Source organism: Miscanthus floridulus, chromosome 2, assembly GCF_019320115.1.
Source record: "Miscanthus floridulus cultivar M001 chromosome 2, ASM1932011v1, whole genome shotgun sequence".
NCBI lineage: Eukaryota > Viridiplantae > Streptophyta > Magnoliopsida > Poales > Poaceae > Miscanthus > Miscanthus floridulus.
Window position 1 is genome coordinate 15,830,804 of NC_089581.1, and position 22,965 is coordinate 15,853,768.

Sequence of the window (22,965 nt, forward strand, 5' to 3'; positions counted from 1 at the left end):
ACTTCTCTTTTTTTTCTCCTCTCAATTGCACATAGACCAGTCTCAATGAGAATTTCATAGAAATTTCATGCACATTAAATAAGCTAATGTGGCATAGTTTAAATAAAGAAAGAGATGAAAATGGTTTCATGCATGGGGATGAAACTTATTTACACTGTTTGTCTTGGAAACAGAGCCATGAAACTCCCATTAAGACTAGCCTTAGCACCCGAGATCATTTTGAAAAGAAACAAACAAACTGAAATGCAATACTGTTGTAGAACTTTTATTACCATATACCCTATCACACATGTGGTAGGGCGAGATCATCATTATATTCGAAGAAGAAATATATTCCGCAATCCACAATGTAATAAAAATAGCAAATCATCGAGAAAGGGCTGATCAATAAGAATCCTGTCAAGGGTTCATATAACTGTCATCTGCTATGCAGAGCCAAAAAAATATCTCTTTAGGGTTTGCTACTAGGTCAATAAATCGAGTATGCAAATTTCTCCCATATACAACTAAAGTTACATAAGCACATTCCTCCTGAAACAGTAATGCTGAAAACAAACTTTTTATTTGAATGGTTGAATCTACAAGTTATACGGTTTGTTTCCAGAATCTGATCGATCTATCGTTTCCACAAATAACAAAAACTGGCTCAACTGGGGAGTGGTCGAGCCATCTAGGAGCACCAGTGCTGCCAGAGGGCAATCTTGCAACCTTTTCAGCAGTAAGTGCATCCCAGACGACAACCTGAAGAGTGAAGTATCATAGTTAAGCTATATTTCCCTGCTGAAATACAAATACATATACTGTTCTCAAATTGGAATGTACCTCATTGTTTTGTTCATCAACTGATAGCACGTATTCCTCGGTTTCATTGAAGACAGCCTGGATAGTAAGAACAGTTATTATCATATTGTTTATCATAGCAAAGTTAGGTATGTTGTTATCCTTAGCTGCAAGCTCAAACCAGCCTATTGTCGAATTAAAAATATTGCAATATTTTGTTTCCTAAATTATTTCACACTGTGTATGCATTGACACACAAAAAAAAAACGGAATCTGGGTCTCAGATTCCCCGGTACAGCAAAAATCGTGTATATATGACACACGAGTAAATTTAAATCAGAAAAAAACTAACCTGACAACGAAATTGTCTGCGAATGGCTCCTTCATATTGCTTCACAAGTCGTCCAGTGCCAACTTCCCATAACTTGACACAAGAATCTTTCCCACAAGATAGGACGTACCTGAAAGAATACAGTAAACTTCATAACAGATAACCAAAATACAGTGCGGGTTTTATCAAATCCATGAACATTATCTAAACATGTAGTTCAGGTAGTCAAAGTGCACTACATCAGATTCTTTAGATCAATCTTATATGCAAGTGCATTCACACTGTATATAACCACATAAACACTAGGCCTTTCAGAAGAAGTCTCAAAAGTGCTTATAGGCAGGTTAGTTGTTTAGTGGTGAAACATTAGGGCAAAGGAGAAAGAGCTGTTAGTTGCTATTCGTGTGATAAAGTTAAGACCTGTCTGAAACACAGGAAATTCACCAGGACATGCTACAAATCATTCAGAATTACTACAAGATTCTCACATTCCAAACAGGGTTTGAGGTAGTTACTGTCTTGAGTCAAACATACAGCATATGCCTGTCTCTCTGTTCTTCAAACCAAACAATAACTGGATCTTATCTTGAGGGAAGAGCACCTTAGACAGACTGGTAGCTCGCTTACCTCTCATCTTTGGTGAAAATTGCGCTAGTAGCTTCTGCGGATCCATGTGCTCCAACAATAGGTCGAACACATTCAGCAGATACTCCATCCCAAATGCGCAAAGAACCATCTTTAGAAGCAGTAACATACAAGCTCCCAGTACAAGAGTAGCGTACCTGGCAGCGACATCAGTAAGCACGGCTAGCGGAGTAAAATTAACCTTTGATGAGAATATAACCAATGCAATATAATGCTTGTGAATCAGAAGGAAAGAGAGAAGCTACCTGGTTAATGGGAGAACTAGAATCCTGTGCATTTGCTGATAAGTAGCATGTAAAAGTATTTATATCATATAAATGAGCAACTGGGTGATCAGTCCCTGCAAATAACTTTATCAGTGTCACTTGCTTCCACGATATTCATCAATATATGAAAAATGAGTTATTTTTTTTAAAAAAAATACATATGTGGATGAAAATATTTGACTATAAGAAAAAAAAATACATATGTGGATGAAAAATGAGTTATTTTGAGCCCTTATCTGTTTGCCTTAGTGATGGATGAGGTCACAAGGGACATACAAGGGGACATCCCTTGGTGTATGCTTTTCGCGGACGATGTAGTGCTAGTTGATGAAAGTCGGACAGGAGTGAATCAGAAACTGGAGTTATGGCGGGAGACTTTGGAGTCCAAAGGTTTTAGACTCAGTAGAACGAAAACTGAGTATATGAGATGTGACTTCGGCACTACTACTCGGGAGGAGGAAGATATTAGTTTGGAAGGTCAAGTAGTGCCTAGGAAGGATACCTTTCGATATTTAGGATCAATGCTACAGAGAGACGGAGATATTGATGAAGATGTTAGCCATAGAATCAAAGCAAGGTGGATGAAGTGGCGGCAAGCATCTGGTGTCCTATGTGACAAAAGGGTACCACAGAAGCTAAAAGACAAGTTTTATAGGACGGCGATTAGACTTGCTATGTTGTATGGTGCAGAATGTTGCGAAAAGACGACATGTTCAACAGATAAGTGTCGCGGAAATGCGTATGTTGCGTTGGATTTGCGGTCATACAAGAAGGGATCAAGTTCGGAACGATGATATACGGGATAGATTAGGGGTAGCACCAATTGAAGAAAAGCTTGTCCAACACCGGTTGAGATGGTTTGGACATGTCCAACGGAGACCTCCAGAGGCACCGGTGCGTAGTGGAATCCTAAGCCAAGATAGTAACGTGAAGAGAGGCAAAGGAAGACCGAAGTTGACTTGGGTAGAGGCAATAAAAGGAGACTTGAAAGGATGGAATATACCCAAAGACTTAGCCTTAGATAGGAGTGCTTGGAAAATAGCTATTCACGTGCCTGAACCTTGATTGCTTCTGCTGGGTTTCAACTCTAGCCTACCCAACTTGTTTGGTACTTAAAGGCTTTGTTGTTGTTGTTGTTGTAAGAAAGAAGAAAATTCCATAAGATATGCTTGCAGTATTTTTCAAATGCCCAAGAGATAGGAACTGCTGATCCAGGAACGAAATCCAAATTCATGGGCCTGAATATCAAATTGTTTTGGTGAAATAATTAAATTACTTTACAGATAACAACTGAAAGCATGTTAACAACTTATAATGCATAAAAATCAGAGCAAAACAAAATGATGTCAGAAATCAAGAATCAGTTAATAACAGCAGAAGTAGAAATTAAATTTAAATTTAGTGAAAAGATCATAGTACCTGCTAAAAGGTAATCCCCACAAGGATGAAAACATACAGATCTAACATTATGAGTATCCTGCCAAGCATTAACAATTGAGCCTGGTTAAATGCAATGAACACACCATTTTACATGATATATAGATAGATTAGGTTGCTAGAATTTACAACCTGAATAACTCTGAACGCTTTCCTCGCATTGGTTTTTGAGAAATCAAAGAATCTGTTGAGCAATTTTTTTTCATGTACAAAACAATAACACAGATAGCAATTAATACCACAAAAAAAAATCCTAAAAAATAAGAATCATGCTTAATCCCAGTATGAGCATTTCAAATAGACAATTTAACAGAAAGGAGTGTAGACATTAAGGATAAGCATACTTTATTGTATTGTCTTTTGCAGCTGATATCAGTATTGGACTCTCAGGATGAAAATCCAGACCATTGATGGCCTGCAAGAAATCAATCATATTTATGAGCACAGTGGAAATTCGAGCGATGGAAAATAAAGTAAGCAACTAGTGAAAAATGGAGTTGTTTACTAAAAAATTGAATACCATGTCAATGCTCCAAACAGCTCAGTAAGCAAATATCTAACTATAAACTGCATGTGCTAGGTGTGCATCCAGTGTGCTAAATGTGAGTTGAGCATGTGTATATAAGTGTGGTGGCAGGTGGATTTGATCTACCCATGCATTTCAGTCTTTATATAATGCAATGATATGCAGCTCTCCGCATATTCAAGGAAAAAAATACTGCAGGAGACCTAACTCAGGAGCAATCTTGTGGAAGTGTTGAAAAGAGTCTCATGACCTTGAACAGTAAATAAACTGGCATATATGAACAATACATGCTCACCTGTGTGTGATCATAAAATGTGCGAATCACAGGCCTGGCAGGACCATCTTTGGAGTCCCCTACCATAGTCTGCTTAATTTTAGCAACCTGCAAGAGAGAGCAATAGTGAGTTGCAAGTTGCAACTAAGTACAAAACAGCACAAGCCCACCTAGCACTCGACAAGTTTACCTCAAAAAACTTAATGGACGTATCAGCACTCCCAGTTGCAAAATACTTTCCATCAGGACTAAATTTCGCGCACCGGGCAGCGCTCTACAGAAAAAGTACAATGGTAACTTGATAATAAGCCAATGAACATCAGTAAAATATATGGCTGGGTCAATCTCAAGTTATATACATAATCATGGTACTGTGACAAGTGCAAAATGTGCAAGAATAGTAGTAAATATCCAGATAAGCAGGAGACTGACACAAAAGTTGTTTCAAGTGATAAATTAGCAAGGGAAAATTGGAATCATACGCACCTTATGGTCAGAGACATGCTTCACCTCGTGCTTGGGGAAGCTCTTGGATGAGCCCTTGACATCCTGCATACTGCACAGCACAGCACCGGCGTCAACACTCCTCACCAATCACGGTTCAGCACCAGAAAAAACACTGCCACTAGGCAACGCCACGGGCGCGCAAGGTTGGGGTTTACCTGAAATCCATGGCACTGGAGCCGAGCGGCTGCACCACCCCACCGAACCCGGCAGAGTCGAATGCGGAAGCGGCGGCTCCTCCTCCGCGCTCCGCCGCGAGGCCCTGCGAACCAACAGTGAGGGTTTAGGCCCGTACAGAACAAATCCTAGGCAGGAGGAAGGGGAGAGTGGGGGAACCTTGGCCACGAGACGTAGGAGTTGATTGGCGGGGACGGATTCCGCGGCGGAGATGGGGGTCATGGTGGCGGCGGCGACGGCTGCTGCGGCCTGCCCGAGGTTCTGGCTACGGAGGTGCGCCACGATGAGCGCGTTCACCTGCCGCAGCAGCTTCACCTCCTGCACCGCCTCGTTCATTGCTTCGATTCGCCACCCTCCGAAGGCCGAACAAATCCTTGGATGGCGGCGGATTCAGTTGTGACTGGACGGAAGCTGAAGAAGACTAGCAAGCTCCTGTCCTTTCTTCGAGTATTCAAGGATGTCGATCCTGTTGTAAAAAAAAAAAAAGATGTCGATCCTCTTACACGTGGATCCCGGGCAACGTCTCAGGAAACGACAGTCAGCCTGTTCGCTATGCTAAAATTTGGTTTATATTAATACTTATGCTAAAATATTATTAAAGAAAAATATTGTTCCATAACTAAAAAGTACTCCCTCCATCCCAAATTGTAAGTCATTCCAAGAATCTTGGAGAGTCAAAGCATCTCAAGTTTGACCAAGTTTATATAATAAGATAATAACATTTATGATACCAACTAAGTACCAATAGATTCTTTGTTAATTATATTTTTATAGTATACATATTTAATGTCATAAATCTTTGTAATTTTTTTTATAATTTTGGTCAAACTTGAGAAGCTTTGACTCTCTAAGATTCTTGGAATGACTTACAATTTGGGATGGAGGGAGTAGTTTTGAATAACCTCATGCGAACAGAGCCAATATTTATAGTGGAAAATCCCAATAAAAGAAGAATTTAAAATGGATGGCTTTGAAGAAATTACAAATTTTATATTTCTCATGTGAAACTTATATAGCGCTAAAACATTTATCCTAAAATATAGGAGAAGTGATCTTATTTTGATTTGAAGAAAATACGTTTGTTGCCTCCATCGCAATCGCAAACCCATTTTCCAAAATCAGCGACTTCGCTCACCTGAACGCTCGTTTGAGTGTAGTTTGAGCACCATACTAAACGCGTAAATGAACGCCCATTTGAGTATAGTTCGAGCACCAAATTAAGGGTCTGTTTGAATGAACTAGGACCAGTGATTAGTTCAACTAGTTAGGTTCTATAGACTAGTAAACTACTCCCTCCATCCCAAATTGTAAGTCATTCCAAGAATCTTGGAGAGTCAAATTTTTTCAAGTTTGACTAAAATTATAGAGAGAAACAAAAGATTGATGACATCAAATAGGTATAATATGAAAATATAACTAATGAAGAATCTAATAATACTTACTTGGTATGATAAATATTATTATTTTGTTATATAAATTTGGTCAAACTTGAAAAACTTTGACTCTCCAAGATTCTTGGAATGACTTCCAATTTGGGATGGAGAGAGTAATAACTAGTTGAAGGCTTTGGCTAATTGTTAGACCAACCACTAGTCCATCTATTTGGATCCTTAAATGCTAAACTTTAACCAACTAGTTGTTAGTCCATGAGATCCAAACAGGCTCTAACCGCATAGATGCATAAATGACCAGGACACCCAAACGGCATCATACCAGCAAGATAGCAATGAACATAATAAAGGATCAAACGAATGGGTTATCCTCTCTCAGAAAGGGTTTCCCAGTTTGCTTAAGCATGATACTATGATTTGCTTCTCAGTGAATATGGGAGCAGCAACGTGTTCGACATTTTTGCATTCCAAGGGCAAAAAGATAATTGAAACCGCATGAAAAGAGAAGTCAAAACAGCATCTCCTGGAAACATTGTTCCATGTCATTACAACTGGTCTCAATCATCCAGCCTCGCAAAAAGCCTTCACGTATAAAAGAATGAGAAGTGTGTACATCTGATCTCGTTTATACTCATCTAAAATAATCTGCCTAATCCATATTCAGCATAAGAGGCAAAAAAAAAAAGGCCCCTGCACTTTTTGAGAATACTGCCCAGAGAACCATAGTTTGTAAGGACTATTGTCTAGCATCAAATGAAGTCTTTAACACCATCAAACATCCATGTTTAATGCTTTCACCTATGTCAGCAAGAACTGAAGCTTCCAGTGGTGTCACTGTTGTCGACATACAGTACAGCATTATTTCACTTCTTCTAATACAAAACTTCCAGAATTGTAGGAATTGCATTCGAGTTTAAGGCAGCTCAACAGTCAGACCTCTTCAACTTTAGCACACAAGCGCTCTGTGGGAAAACAAAAGAAATTACAGTAAGAACACCAAAATCGTCTGAGTGCAGGTCACAAAATTACCAAAACTAATTATACCTTGTTCCCTAAATAAATTTTAATGTACAAAAATAAACTTATATGATATAGATCTTTAATCATGACAACTTTGGTAATGCCCATCCATTCATTAAAAATAAGAAATCGGAATCAGTGGTTTTATTCACGACACGCTAATGCCATGTTTACAAAGGACTAATTGGTTTATTTCACAGCGGTCATATCCACAGGTGGACCAGATTGTTGCAAGCACAAGGCTGCTATTTGCTACTTGCATGTGCCAATTGTTCAACATCCAGCCAGTCTACAGGAAATAATGTGCGCTCCTTGGCATTAACAGAAGCAGGTTTCTTGTATGGTGATAGCTTTATTCGGAAAATATAGAAAAGTTACAGGCTGCAACTTGAGTCAAAATTTTCATTGCACATGGGATTTATGATACAACTTACAAAAGCAGTGTACTGGAGATGCCAACTGACCTGAATGACGCCATTTTAACTAAATTCTAAATGAGAAGTACCAGGGTACTTAAAATTAACCTGCATGGGATGAGGTAATATATGACACTACATATGCATGTGCATTCGATACAGTGATTTGCGAACCAGGAGCATAAGTATACATTTGACGAGGGAAGACGAAACATACTCAGGTACTCGTAGCATACTATCATTGAGGTACCCCAAGCTGATGAGCTGAAAAATCTTGGACCCAACCCTCTGTACAAACCTTTCCATCCATCTTCAGCAATCAACCTTTTAACAACCTCCCCGGCTTTTGGCTTATTTTCATTATCCATAACCTAAATGACAAGAAACAAAACTCAGTGTAATCATCTGTAGCAACAAATGCAGAGGGAGGGAGGGGAGAGCACAACTGTCAAAATATAGGGTTGTGGCTTGTGAGAACTTTCAGTGTTGGTAGTTGTAATATCAGTTTACCACTACAAACTTAACATGTGATATTTGGAGATATGTGAAGCATGTTGTAAAAATGCATGACACATCCCTGGCATACTTTAGTCAGTTTGAAAGTGCTAACTTTTGTTACTCAATATAAATAATGAGGTCATAGATATCAAGTTTTCCCAATGGAAGTTCCCTTTTTTTGACCTCATAACAGAAACCATGACAAATTGATCATAGTATGTCAGCTGAAAACAAACAGCTGTAAACATAGAAGTATATATTATTTAATGTAGACAGCATTCCAGTCTTATCACCTCAATAGCCCGCCATTGGAGGAAATATATCAGTATGAAAAAACATTTAGGTATTCAAGTCCGACATCGAATATACTTCCAAAACAAAATATCCATTCCCCTAAACTTAGTGGCATTGCATTGGTAAGGAATCAAATTATAGCAAATGAGCAGCATAAAAGTAAAGACAAGAATCATTAGTCACAAGGGTAAGCCTCACAAAATATACCCACACAACTCAAATTACAAGAGTAATCAGAAAACAGAATGCCACACAGTACCTGCAGCCTGGTCTTGATTGTATCTATGGGAGTCGTAACAAAAGAGGTCACGGCACCAGCAAAAACTCCCCCTGATGCTTGAATACCAACTAGTTTCAATTGGCTAGGAGCCTCTTCTTTGTCATGCAAATGGCCAAGAGCACTGCTCCAATATGTAAAGAGCATAATAGTTAACTATTTTGGCTAAGTTAACAACACAAGAAATATAATCTTTCAACCATCAACCACAAAGAAATAAACTAACAAAACGTACTGATTCCAGTAAAACTTTCATACATGCTCTTAACAGAATTAACAGCACACTAAGAGTTTCAATTTAGTTTTGCAGAGTGCATGGAACTATATGTGGTTTTGTGTAGTTACTTCATCATATTGCTTCAGGTTGGTAATTAAGTTCTCTAAGCTGCCAGAGACTAGAAATACAACAACAACAATAACAACATAGCCTTTCAGTCCCAAGCAAGTTGCGGTAGGCTAGAGTTGAAACCCACCAAGAGCCCCGAGTCATGGTTCAGGCACTTCACTAGCTGCTTTCCAAGCACTCCTATTCAAACATAGATCTCTAGGTATATCTCAAGCTTTCAAATATCTTTTTATTGCCTCCCCCATGTCAATTTCGGTCTTCCTCTACCTCTCCTCAAATTATTAGCTTGGTTTAGGACTCCACTGTGCACTGATGCCTCTTGAGGTCTCTTTTGACATGGTCAAACCACCTCAACCGATGTTGAACAAACTTTTCTTCAATTGGTGCTACCCCTAGAAGATCACGTATATCATCGTTCCGAACTCGGTCCATTCTTGTGTGACCCCAAATCCATCGCAACATACGCATTTCTGCAACACTCTGTTGAACATGTTGAATCTTTATATCACAACGTTCTACTCCATACAATATAGCCGGTCTAATCGCCGGTCTATAAAACTTGCCTTTTAGCTTTTGTGGTACCCTCTTGTCACAGAGAATGCCAGAAGCTTGCCACTTGATCCACCCTGCTTTGATTCTATGGCTAACGTCTGCATCAATATCTCCATCCCTCTGTAGCATCTATCCCATATACTGAAAGGTATCCTTCTTAGGCACTACTTGACCTTCCAAACTCACATCTCCCTCCTCCTGTGCAGCTCCGCCAAAGTCGCATCTCATGTATTCGGTTTTAGTTCTGCTCAATCTAAAACCTTTAGACTCAAGGGTCTGCCGCCATAACTCTAGTTTTCTATTTACTCCCGCCTGGCTTTCGTCCACTAACACTACATCATCAGCGAACAACATACACCAAGGGATATCCCCTTGTATGTTCCTGGTAACCTCATCCATTACCAAGGCAAAGAGATACGGGCTTAAAGTTGACCCTTGATGAAGTCCAATTTTAATCGGGAAGTTATCTATGTTACCATCGTTTGTTTGAACACGAGTCACAACATTGTTGTACATGTCCTTGATGAGGGTCACGTACTTTGATGGGACTTTATGTTTGTCCAAAGCCCACCACATAATATTTCTTGGTATCTTGTCATAAGCCTTCTTCAAATCAATGAAAACCATATGGAGGTCCTTCTTCTGCTCTCTAAACCGCTCAATAACTTGTCTTATTAAGAAGATTGCTTCTGTGGTTGACCTTTCGGGCATGAAATCAAATTGGTTTGTTGATATATGCGTCGTTCCTCGCAGGCGCTGCTCGATGACTCTCTCCCATAGCTTCATAGTGTGGCTCATCAACTTAATTTCCCGATAATTAGTACAACTTTGGATATCTCTCTTGTTTTTGTAGATTGGTACCAATATGCTTCTTCTCCACTCATCGGACATCTTGTTCGATCAAAAGATATTGTTGAACATCTTGGTTAGCCATACTATAGCTATATCCTCGAGACATCTCCACACCTTAATTGGGATACCATCAGGACCCATCGCTTTGCCCCCTTTCATCATTTTCAAGGCTTCTCTGACCTCCGATCCTTGAATCCTCCGCACAAAGCGCCTATTAGTGTCATCAAACGAGTCGTCCAGCTGAACGGTGGTGTTCTCGTTCTCACCATTGAACAATTTATCAAAATACTCTTGCCATCTATATCTGGTCTCATCCTCCTTCACCAAGAGCTGCTCCCTCTCATCCTTTATGCACTTGACTTGGTTGAAGTCCCTTGTCTTCCTATTGTAAGCCATAGCCATCCTATAAATGTCCTTCTCTCCTTTCTTCGTACTCAAACGTTGGTAAAGGTCCTCATAGGCCCACCCTTTTGCCTCACTCACCACTCGTTTTGCAGTCTTCTTTGCCACCTTGTACTTCTCTATGTTGTCTGCACACCTGTCATGATACAAGCGCTTATAGCACTCCTTTTCCTTAATAGCCTTTTGCACATCTTCATTCCACCACCAAGTGTCTTTCGAGTCGCATCCGCTCCTTTTGGTCACTCCAAGCACCTCTGAAGCAACCTTCCGAACGCATATTGCCATCTTCTCCCACATGCTGTTTGTATCGCCTTCATCATTCCAAGGGCCCTCTTTAATGACATTTTCCTTAAAGACCTTTGATGTCTCCCCTTCTAATTTCCACCACTTCGTTCTAACAACCCTAACTTGTTTGTTCCCACGAGCTTGCACTAGAAAGCGGAAGTCAACCACCACCAGCTTGTATTAAGCGACCACACATTCTCCAGGTATCACCTTACAGTCCACGCATGTTCGTTTATCCCTCCTTGTAAGGACAAAGTCGATTTAACTAGAGTACTAGCCGCTACTAAGATATTTACACGCCTCCTAACCACTGTGTCCACTAACTCTCTTAACTATCCCCTAAAGGAACCCTACATTCCAGCTACCTAAACGGATCCTAGTTGGCTCGACTAGCTTCCTTACCCTTCGCACCCGCCGAGGTAGGTGTGAAGACCCTTGCTCATTTTGCACCACACCCGGGCGTCGATGTGGCGCGCCACTAAGGATGCCAGTTGCCAGAGACTAGAAATATGTAAGATTATATTTCCACTTTTGGTCAGTTATCCAACTTATCCTTCTGATTATTTTTATTTTTATCTGTAAAGAAAATGTGAATTGATCGCTACGATAAATCTAATCAGACCAACACAGCACAGATGCATTCTTGTTTTCTAAAAAAATATATACATATTGACATGGAAGAACAAGTATCAGAAAACAAAATTGCAATTATACTGCAGTTTGGGCATCAAAAGGGGACAGATGGGAAATACCAATTCAAATAACTATTAAGTAGAAATGTATTACTGGTCTTTTTCTTGTAAACATTACATAGTGCACAGGGCTGAGAGGAACATAACGATGAACCAGCCAGATAAGCTAAGTAGCTAACCTCCAAATTATGCGCTGGCTGGAACCATAACTCGCCCACCACACAGCACTGGATGGTGCGTAGGTCATAACAGACAGTCCAAATCCTCTGTACAGCCCCCTAATACCATCAGCCTTTATGACCTTTCGAGCAACATCTATTCCACCTTTGTATCTGGCATTACCAGAATATCCTTGAACCATCAATTTCTGGCTAATCTGAAACATTCCAATGCACAACACAATGAACACAGTAGTCTAGTGTTGTAATTAACATTTAACAGCAACATATTCTAAGATATTTTTTCTCTATACAACATCACATAGAAGGCACATGAGAGGCATACCACATCAATTGGAACAAAAATAGCCTGTGAACATGTAGACGCCAACAGACCAGCAAGGCCATTGGCAAAGGCGGCCCGCACCGGCTCCGACAGCTTGAAGGGCTCAACAAGCTTGAGCGAGGCTGCTTTGGTTGTCTCAAGCGCCGTGAGGAAGATGATCCTAGTTGGTACAGCCCCAATGATAACGGTAGCAAACCCCCGGTACAGCCCTGGCACGCCGTCCACCTTGAGGATGTTCTTGAAGGTAGCCAGCGCGTTCCTGCTCATGGCATCCCCAGAGGCAACCTGCATCCGGGTCTTGACCACCGAGACAGGGTACAGCGCCAAGGTGACGCCGCTGAACATGCCTGCGCCCACCACGTAGAGCTTGGTCTTGTCGAGGCTGCAACATTTCAGCACCACGATTTGAGAACGGTAACAGAATCAGAAACAACGGAATAAGCTATGAATCCCCAAATTGAGCCTCGTCCAGGAGGATGAACAGCCATGTCAAATCCTCAAACCACAATTCCTAATCCTATAAGGAGGTAAAGCCAATTCGGAATAGGGCGGAGGACACAGTTCAACGATCGGAGCTAAATCTCTAGGAGACTAGGACCGCGAGAAAGGGGGAAATCGGCACGAAATGGAAACCTAAGGAATTACAAGACGGGCGGTTGCTTACTTGTCCCAGTTGATCTCCGTCTGGTGGAGCGACGGGATCTTGGCGGCCCTAGAGGTTGTATCCATGGCCGCGCCGCTAAAATCCTCCCCTCCACCAATCCGCGACCCCGAGGTGAGAACCGAAGGCGGCGCCGGAGGCGTGGCGCGGACTCGACTCGGCAAGAATGGCGGGCGGGCGGGCGGGCTGCTGTGGCTGGCTTCCCTTCCCCCCGTTTTCCCTCCCCACTTTTCGTGCTCTTTTTGTCCACAACAACTCTGACATAGCATGTGCTCCTCGCCTCTTCCGTTTTGTTGGAGGGCGTCGCCGCGTCGACGGCGCCGAATTTTTTATTTTTCGGCCCTTTTTTAAAAAAATATTTACAAATGGATTTCTGGTTGTTTGATTTTCGTTTATGGACTCTGATCTCGGCGTTATGGCTTTTGGTGCCGAGGAAACTAGTCTCGACGCTATGGCTAATGGTGCCGAGGTCTTGGCGAGGCGTCGGACGTGGCGGTGACATGGCGTCAACGTGGACAAGGTCTCGACGCCATAGATCTTGGCGTCGAGCTGTTACCCTATAGCTCTTGGCGTTTAAAATGAAACAAGTATAATTGTTCCAAGAAACATGCAACAACGCTATTGCGGTTGAGCTGGTTAGGACGCACACAACTTAGCTCAAAGGCATAGGTTCGAACCTCGGCGCTGAATCTTTTTTACTACATTTTTATTAAGACTCATACCGTATGTTAGATGCTTTTTTTTACCTACAATGACACTGAATAGTTGCCTCCGGATATGGTTTTTATCTGTGTTTTTGTAACATCATCGGTGTTACACTGTAAATCTTTTGTTAAAACACTGCATGAGCATCATATTTATCTGTAAATGTATGTAATATATGGTGTAAATCAATTTCTGTAACTTAAGACGACCAATGGAAATGCATAACGAAAGGTTGTTCGCGAATTTTCATTGAACGAAAACGCTATAGAATGTATATACGAAACTTTAGTAAAGTTAGAAGTATGAACTTTGTAGATGGCGATGAAATACCTATGGTTGAAAAATGAATTCATCAGCTAGCATACCTAATAGCTTAGAAATCGAAATTGACGCGAATCCGATCAAGACTTAGTTAAATTTCTTAAGTCGGAAAATAGTTTGACAAGGCTAAGTTTGACAATTTTTGTAGAAGAATTGGGTTAAGAAGTGATGGGGTATTAGGGCTTGTTTTAGTAGCATAACATGTCCTCTTGAGTATAGAGAAGGTGGCTTGGCGTTTGAATCAACGAATAGGATTTTTGGGACGCTTTAAAAAGCGTGCATGGCACGTTTCCGGTCGGTTTCAGGGCCTGGGCGCGGCCACCGTGCCTCGGCACTCCGCGTCGCCATTGCCGCGCCTAGGCACGTGACTCATGCACGCAAGCACACAAGCCCTCACGCGCACCGACGCACTCGGCGGGACGCTGGGGCCGGTGGGCCTGGCCGCTCTGCCCCGCCGCTGTCGTCGCGGGCCCAATGCCCTGACCGGTCCGCTGCCGCCTGCCTCGCTGTGTCACCGCGCTGCTGCTGGCCGCGGTCGCGCTTGCTAGGTCAATCGCGTGCGCCCACGTCACTTGCGTCGCGTCCGCCTGCGCTGCTGCGCCGCTGTCCCGTCACTGTGCTGCGCTGCGCTCTCACCGTCGCGTCCGCCTGCGTCTCTACGTCGTTGTCATCATGAATTCGTGCACGTGAGCTTGCCGAGGTCACGCGCGTGCCGTTTCGCCATTAACGGCACCACGGCCACACTGCTGCGCTGCCACCGCCCGCATGCGGGCATGCCGCCCCTCTCCTGGCTGTGTTGGCTCGCAATGATTGCACGAGTGCGACCGCTGCATCCCGCCAAAGCTTGGACAAGCAGCCGACCCCATCCCCTTCTTTTCTCCTCCCTCCTCTGCTGCCGGGCCAGCCAGGCCACGCCATCGATCCGGCATGGTTGGGTCTTGTCTCTTCAATTCAGTGCGCCCCAAACTCCGTCGTCAAGCCTGCTAGCCAATTGACCCCGCACCGTGTCCAATTGCGCATTGGCAAGCTTCAATTTGGAGCCGGACGTCCGCCGTCGCGCCATTAAAGGTTTAGCCACCGTTGCCATGGGCATTACCCACCTGGTCCTCCTGAGCCCAATTGGTTGCACCCCAAGCCTCGCCTTACAGTCCTTCTCGACGTGCGCACCCCACTTGCACTGCTACTGCCTTCCCGGCGCCGCTGACATGGTCGCGCCACCATCGCCCATCGCGGTGTTTGCTGTGTGCGCGTGGCCGAACTCACCTGGTCCGTCCCCAATCAAGCCACCGCCACAAGTAGCTTAGGGGTGAGTTGCTGATGCCCATCCTTTAGTTCGTTCGCTTCGTTGTGCCTTGGCTCACGGGGAACATGGCTGTCGTCGCCGCAGGGTGTTCGTCGTCGTGGAGGGAGCTCTGGACCGTGTCTCCGTTCATCGCTTCACCACCCATCGCTTCGCGTTTGCATCTAGGTGAGCATCGGCTCGCTATCGGGGGCGAGGAGGGGCTAGGGTGACCGGCGTGACTGCCCAGTGCCGTCGCCGTCGCGTCGGTGTGCGCACAGTGCCCAAGGACCTGGCCGTGGTAAAGATAGATGGTTTCGAGGGCTAGATTGCTTAAGTCCAGACTATAGGAATAGTGCTATGGACTGCGGATCGATTCGGTATTAGCGCGGGGATGTTTTCGCATATGTGACAAAGCGCGTGGGCCTCCCCGTCGCAGGCCATTGCCGTGCGGTTGGGCCGCACCCCGCGTGGGCCGCGCTAGTGGGTCGCGCGTGAGCGCGCTGCGCATGCGTGGGCCAAGCCATGTTGGGCTGCGCCGGGCTGTTTCGCCATTTTCTTTTCCAAGGAATTAGTTAATGCTTTTCTAATTTAAATTATGAACTGATCTTTGATAATTAGTATAAAATTATGTAAGTGTCCTAAAATGGTGAAGTAAATTTTGTTAGATTCCTAAATTCATGATCTATCTTTTAGTGTATTTAGTTCATACAGTTCTGTGGTATCCTTAGGGTTACTTTATTTGTTTTAACATGCTTGTTGTTATTATGATTAATTAGAAAATGAATTTTCGTGATGAAATGGTAGAAGTGCTAGCTCTGAAAATTTTACAGTAGACTCATGCACATTATTAGGTATTCACTGTAATTTTTGTAGCCTTGGAATATATTAAGAAATATAGTAGCTAAGTATTCCTTGTTATAGTTTATATATTAAATCGATAATAAGAATAGGCATGCCGTTAGTTGCTAAGTTAATATATGAATGTTTCGTACCTGTTTAGTGGTCATAATATGTAACTTAGCGTCTTAGTCGGTAAAGGTAGCTTATTAGCTTGATGGATGTATTCTTATTTTAAGAGTTGTTGTTGCCGTATTATTAAGTGTTGTATCATCATTTTATGCATGTACATAACGAGTTGGTAGAGTTCGTGCCTGTAGGTGAGCAGGAGTACGAGGAGATCATCGAGGAGTTCGAAGAGGAGATTCTTGTATAGGAGAGAGCCCCGGAGCCATCAGCTACTGACTTTGTTGACACCCCACCAGCCCAAGGCAAGCCCCGGTGCATAACCTCTATTTTTGAATGATCATCGGATATATTTGTGATATGCATTTACGTTACATGCATTTTATGAAAACTGCATGCATATATATATATATACACCTACCTATGAGTCCTACTAGCATAGGACGAGTAGTTGCTATGCTCAGGATTTTGGTAGCGTGAGTAACCTGCCGTTACTCACAATAGGTGAATATTATTATCACTCATGATGAAAATGATGAAAAGAAAAAATGGAGATCGGGCAGGGATGGTATGGGTATTGATGGGTGTAAGAGGTTGTCCTGCGGCTAACAGGGCATAGCTTGATTATACTGTCTCTCTGTCTGTGTCGGTTAAGGACCGGCCATTGCATTGGGTTCTAGACAAGTCAGAGACTTATTATCTCGAACACATACTTATGTATGGGCACAGAGAAGGCTTCTTGCTCTCTTGTCGTGGATTCCGGCTCTTTCTAGACCGACTGAATGGAGGCGGGGATGGTGGAGGTCTAAGCACCGCACTGAGTCCGGGACTCAGGAGCGGGGGCTTGGAGTCTAAGTTTGGACGGGGATCTGGACCCCGTGACAGAAGAGTAGTGTGTTGGTCCTGCTTGTGCCTGAGGTACACGCGCGGCGTGTGTTTTGGGGTACCCAGCTGGGCACATTGATTCATGAATCGCTGACGGTTCGGTACGGCTTGTCTACAGTCTAGCACCGTAGTAAGAACTGAAAGATAAAAGATGGTGAAATATAACTGTTTGCTCAACTCCTGCTTGAAAGTAAAACATGTGCTTACATAGAATGGCTAGATAATGAAATAATCATGACCACTAATAATAAACATATATAAGGATGCACTATTAGTATTGCTTTCTGCAAAAAGGAACCCAGCAAACTGTAATGTCCCACCTCTCCGAGGCCGAACCCGCTTACATCTGGCAGCTTCTCTAGGATATAGACTGCCCTCACATACCAACACAGGTCTTTTCTACGCACTTTGTCCTCACTCATGCGCACCCGGGAAGAACTTCTCGGTCGGTCACCCATCGCTCCAAGCCAAGCACGCTTAACCTCGGAGTTATTTACAGATGGGCTTCCGGAAAAGAAGTTACAACTTATTGGTATGAATATCCTATTAATCCTGTTAAGTCCTGGACCGGGATGTTACATCCTCACCCCCTTAAGAGATCGATATCCTCGTCGATCAATCCCAAGCCAGGAGCGTCCTCTCTTGGCCACGTCCGTGTGTCTAGAGCCAGCGCATGTGCCATGCTGTGTGACCACGCCGGATCCACACCAGCCATACGCACCATGTCTGTGCAACTGCGACACACGCGCTCGTGAAACCGCGAGAGTCGGCTCTGATACCATTCTGTAACGTCCCACCTCTCCGAGGCCGGGCCCGCTTACATCTGGCAGCTTCTCTACGATATAGACTGCCCTCACAGACCAACACAGGTCTTTTCTGCGCACTTATTGGTATGAATATCCTATTAATCCTGTTAAGCCCTGGGCCGGGATATTACACAAACCATAAAGCTTATCATATCTCTTGGAGCCGGAAAATTATTCTCACTAGTCGGATAAGTCTTGTGAGTACATTGTGTACTCAGGGTTTATTTATCCCTGTTGCAGGTGCAGCTTGAGGAGTTGCCGTTGTGTGAAGGATTCTTCTGATGGGCACAGACGGATCCTTATATATTATCGATAGATGTTTCTTTTTATTCCGCTGTTTAATTTTCGCACTCTGAATGTGGTCCTGCAATAATGTATTTCTAAGAATTCTGGATGTATGAAATGGACTAAGAAATGTAAACTCGTTCTATTTATTGAATCCTGAGGGAAAATGTGGATTATTCGGGCTCTCTCTTGGGGTGTGCTCGACGAAATCCACCCGATGTAGCTCGCTCTCGGGGTGTTTAGTGTCTAGTGGAAGACAAGCGCATCCGTAAGTGCGTTATTTCGGGCGGTTCTGCCACAGTTTTATTGATACATAGTAAACTCAGGTTTCCTTTTTTTGCTTGCATCTCTTTTGTAATTCTGACTTTCATATTCTTGTGAACCATAATGACGTGTATAAGGATTTGTTTCGGCTCACTTATGCCCCTTAAATATTATGTTAATCATTGTTACAAGTCAGCACACAATGGGAAAAAAGTATTGCTCTATGAGCATTCTTGATTGTATGCAAGACATAGCCTCTTTCTCTTTTAAGATCTAACAAAGTCTGTTGTCTTCAGCATTAAGCTTCTGGTTTGCTCCTTTTGATTAGTCGATTCCATCTGTATCCTTGTATTGTTTCAAACATTTCCTAAATCTAATGTCCTGCTCTTGCACTTCCCATCTGCCTGCACACACTGGTCTTTCTATTTACATTGCTATGTTTTTACCATTGTCTTTATAGCTGAAGAAATAGCAAAGAAACAAATTCAGTTCCCGCGCCTTCTCGGTGACCTTCCTTCTGTCGTCGTGGCGGCGGAGGTCGTCGGTGAAGGGCTTGAGGAGGCCCTCGACGACGACGGAGTGGCCCTCGCGGAAGAGGTCGGGCAGCGCGCCCTCGTAGCGGACGAGCACATTGGTGATGAGGTCAGTGACGACGAACTCGATCTCGGGGGAGGACGGCGAGGGGTGCGCGACGGAGCCCTCGAGGACGAGGCCGCCGAGGCGGACGCGGGACTCGGAGGGGTCAGCGGTGAACTTGACGAGCGCGTCGGTGGGCGTGACGTAGAAGACGAGCTGGTCCTGAACGTGGCGAGCACGGTGACCACGAACCTGGCCGTGCAGGCGAAGGCGAGCCCGTAGACCAGAGGCGGCGCGTCTGCAGCTGCCACGCGCGGGCGGGAGGAGGGCCCCGACCGCCGCGTGGCCGAGGCGAAGCTACGGAGGAAGGGACCGAGCGGGGTGGTGGTGGGGGTGGGGGTGGCGGCGGCCGTGGTCGCGCGTGGGGTCGGATGGGTCCCGGTGTGTGGAGGACGGTGGAGAGGGTGCCGGGTTAAAGCATCACCTCGGCGCCAGGATCTTTAGCGCCAAGCTCGGCGCCAATAACCACGGCGCCAAACTTGGTGCCAAGATCGACGGCGCCGAGCTGGCTGCTATGTCAGCGTCCACTCCGCCAACGTGGCCCCAACCTAGGCGCCAAACCCTCTAGCGCCGAGATGTGTAACCTTGGCGCCACCAACAATGGCGCCGAACTAAGGGTCCAGATTTTGAAAGCATACCTCCAAGGACATATTTGTGAATAACATTAAAAAAAGGGGCCAAAAAATAAAAAATTCAGTCGACGGCGTCACGCCAGCCGTCAAGCATATCTGAATACTTAGCAACTAGAGATAAACATAGAATCCTAGAAATATAATAGGTTTAGTTCTAGTATTCCACTTTGAGTAAACTTAAGCCGTTTTATATAACGAACATAGCTAGCAGCCTAAGCGCTTAAGCAGTTCTAATAATTTTCCACAAGGTATCTAGTATAACATGGTTTTCTATTACACTTGGTCTCTCTTTCTGTCTCAAAAACCCCCACCCTACCCCACCCCATGAGCCACCGCTGCCCATCTCGTGAATCCTAACCTCAACTTTGTCGCCCAAGATCCCCCCCCCCCCCCATTCGCCTATGTTTTGCCGCTTACCTGGAGAGCCTGGATGCTGTCATCCTGCATATTTGGACGGTCGGGACCTACTAGAACACTCCTATATGAGTGGGACACACATTGCCACTCCCCTCAACATTGAGCGACTCTCTCTCCCATCGATGGCTAGGCCTGTTCGTTTGGCTGATAAGCCATGACTGAAAGTACTGTTGGCTGATTTGTTGTGAGAGAAAAATAATGTTCGTTGGCTGAAAAAAATACGGCTTATAAGCCAAACAAAACAGGGCGAGGATCCACGTGCGACACCCAACGCCATACCCCCCCCCCCCCCCCCCCCCCCCCCCCCCCCCCGCCCCCCCGGCTTGGTCTTCTCATAGCGCGCTAGGTCCGCTTGATGTTTGTGGTCACCACCTCAACCACAAATGACGACGTGATGTGACCCTCAACGATGATACCAGTTACGACGATGCCGCATCAGTACCCATGGAGTCTTACGAGGCACATGGAGTTGGAGCACGAGACCAGTGGCGAAGTTAGAGCTAAAACGAAGGGTTGCAGCACTTAAGTAGTACAAAATTCAAATTTTCTAATGCAATATATATGTTTCCAGAAACTTATATATAAAAGTAGTGAGAGGCTTGCAAAATCAATAAAGGTGTATATTATCTTGTTCGCAAGCTTAAATAAGTATTTATCGCATATCTGTGTAGAGTTTTGGTATAGAAAATTAGATGCTATCAATTATTTGTCACCTGTAAAGATTGTTATTTGGACGATTGTTCAGAGGTGGATTCTACTGCTTGCTTAAAAGAAAATCATTTTTGCCCGTCCGTGGTGCCAAGGTATCCTCTGACATCTAGAAAAACAAGATGCTTGGTTTACGATTGAAGTTCCACCTTGCAACATAGCGTAATTTATTTTGCGCCTTAATTTGGCTATGTGTAATTGCATCGACCACGCCAACAACTACATCATTATGACTAGCTTTCTAGTGCATGTATCAGGGCACTCCCAATGTTAGAAACCACCATAATTTCTATAGTGTCAAAACTCCACTACTAGAAACCATCCTTCCCGATGCATAGTTTATATGAGTAGTTTCCATGGAAAAAAGACATTTAATGAACACTTGTATGCAACACATATAAACAAGGATCAGCTGTGCCGAACATCATGTAGCCTTTCTTGATGCATGCAGTGTAGTAAAGCTCAGTGGATCACCGCATCATGGAAGCAATCGTGAGAACATACATCATTTGGTTTCAAAGTAAAGTAGGCAGTAACGTGGATAAGTTTAACAATTACAATAGTAAACCATATAAATTTAGGTAGCAATGCCGATCAGCCGTTCATCCTCCTTCACATGAAGTCCCATGTCCACAGCAACTCCATGTTTGAGACACAGTTCAGACTTTGCACGTGCGGGTAGCTGTAAGTCTCCACAAAGAAAAGAGAAACATGACAGCTAGAGATTACCCTATCAAAATGACTCCCAGGTTATAAGTCTGCACAAAGAAAAAAAATGTTCAGATGCAGCATCATCAAAATTGATGTAAAATTGATACACACACTGTTGATGTTTCAGTTTAAGAAATTTAACAGTTTCAGTTTCAGAAAGCTAACAGTAACTGAAGATGCTATATACCTGAAGGCCTTGTTCACGAGGTTTCAGTTTCAGAAATTTAACAGTTTCAGTTTCAGCAATTAAACAACAGTTTCAGTTTCAGAAACTTCGGACTTTCTCAAGCTGCTACTGCACTATCAAGACAATCAGAGAAGGATTATCGGTGTCATAATGCAGCTTGCTAATAAATATTGATAATCACTAACATAGTTTCTACAGATGTACGTAGGTATTCAGATATGCTGACCAAGGTTTCTTCATCAACATATCTACAGATGTACGTAGGTATTCAGATATGCTGACGACTTACCCGGTGATGTTGGCCATCATCCGCCAACGGGAGAAGCACCAATTGAAGGAGCATGCCTGCCATGAACAGCAGCAGCTGCTGTTGCAGCACTACAGCCAGCAGGAAGACGAGGCCGGCGCAGGAGAGGACGAGGCCGACGTGGCCACGCTCACATCAGTTTTCTTCGTTTCTTCTCCCCTCGATGCTCACGAAGACGTTGTTTTTAAACAAGAAACTGTTTCTACAAATTTCCCTCTCTCTTCAATAACTCTCTTTCCACGTTAGCAAAAGGCTCAGATGGTAGGACAATAAATGCACATATATATTACTATAGTTTCTGCATTGAGAGTGTCTAAAGTTATTTAAGCCCTTTAATTTTTTTTAAAAAAAATACGAGTTTTTTAGTGCAAACATGCGTATATGTTTCCGAACGGGACATGTGCCTTTCAGGTCCAGACGAGTGCTGCTCGGGCCAAACCTCACCAAGGCCCTCACTCTTGGAGGCGGAGCAGGCTGTGGAATCCCCACCCCCGGTCCAGGAAGGGGCAGACGGAGGTGGCCCCGCCATTCCGGCTGCTGTTGGCACAGCGCCTGGCGCGACGGCCGTGACGTCGACCGAGAACTTCATCGCTGCATTCAAGAAGCCGCTCACGATGCCTGTCTTGTCGTCACCTCCACGACTACGGCTAACCCGGGCGGCCAGAGCGCGGGCGGGGGAGCTAGACGACTCGGAGCTCGTCCCCAAGAGGAGCGCTAGGCTTGCCG

The 22,965-nt window shown here is 44.0% G+C and overlaps 2 protein-coding genes and 1 pseudogene across 3 annotated transcripts; all 3 read right to left on the bottom strand.

The window, feature by feature from the left end:
* Positions 1–63: 63 nt before the first annotated feature.
* LOC136518024 (cleavage stimulation factor subunit 50-like) lies at positions 64–5,473 on the bottom strand. The gene is made up of 13 exons (XM_066511676.1): positions 5,100–5,473; positions 4,922–5,025; positions 4,746–4,815; positions 4,450–4,533; positions 4,281–4,367; positions 3,804–3,874; positions 3,592–3,643; positions 3,442–3,499; positions 2,002–2,096; positions 1,739–1,893; positions 1,133–1,241; positions 823–879; positions 64–741 (listed from the first exon to the last, which is right to left on the bottom strand). The coding sequence occupies exons 1-13, from the start codon at positions 5,274–5,276 to the stop codon at positions 586–588; spliced, it is 1,275 nt and encodes a 424-aa protein (XP_066367773.1). The 5' UTR covers positions 5,277–5,473; the 3' UTR covers positions 64–585.
* A 1,320-nt stretch (positions 5,474–6,793) lies between these two features.
* On the bottom strand, positions 6,794–13,377 carry LOC136518033 (uncharacterized). 2 transcript variants are annotated; one of them, XM_066511688.1, is made up of 6 exons: positions 13,134–13,377; positions 12,470–12,851; positions 12,145–12,341; positions 8,819–8,960; positions 7,816–8,138; positions 6,794–7,293 (listed from the first exon to the last, which is right to left on the bottom strand). In XM_066511688.1, the coding sequence occupies exons 1-5, from the start codon at positions 13,196–13,198 to the stop codon at positions 7,842–7,844; spliced, it is 1,083 nt and encodes a 360-aa protein (XP_066367785.1). In that variant the 5' UTR covers positions 13,199–13,377; the 3' UTR covers positions 6,794–7,293; positions 7,816–7,841. The 2 variants fall into 2 exon arrangements, with proteins under 2 accessions (XP_066367785.1, XP_066367792.1); XM_066511695.1 differs by having other exon boundaries at positions 6,801–7,293; positions 7,985–8,138.
* A 5,690-nt stretch (positions 13,378–19,067) lies between these two features.
* Positions 19,068–20,349, bottom strand: LOC136536142 (cytochrome c-type biogenesis protein CcmE homolog, mitochondrial-like; annotated as a pseudogene).
* Positions 20,350–22,965: the final 2,616 nt, after the last annotated feature.

Bases quoted from the DNA above. Each gene is read 5' to 3' on its own strand.
- LOC136518024 (XM_066511676.1), bottom strand. From the start codon at position 5,276: ATGAACGAGGCGGTGCAGGAGGTGAAGCTGCTGCGGCAGGTGAACGCG. The intron at 3,500-3,591 runs GTTGTAAATTCT...AATGCTTGGCAG, and splicing joins AAGCGTTCAGAGTTATTCAG to GATACTCATAATGTTAGATC. The intron at 742-822 runs GTACATTCCAAT...TTCACTCTTCAG, and splicing joins TTGATGAACAAAACAATGAG to GTTGTCGTCTGGGATGCACT.
- LOC136518033 (XM_066511688.1), bottom strand. From the start codon at position 13,198: ATGGATACAACCTCTAGGGCCGCCAAGATCCCGTCGCTCCACCAGACG. The intron at 12,342-12,469 runs GTATGCCTCTCA...GGAATGTTTCAG, and splicing joins TTTTTGTTCCAATTGATGTG to ATTAGCCAGAAATTGATGGT. The intron at 8,139-8,818 runs GTACTGTGTGGC...CTTGTCATTTAG, and splicing joins CAATCAAGACCAGGCTGCAG to GTTATGGATAATGAAAATAA.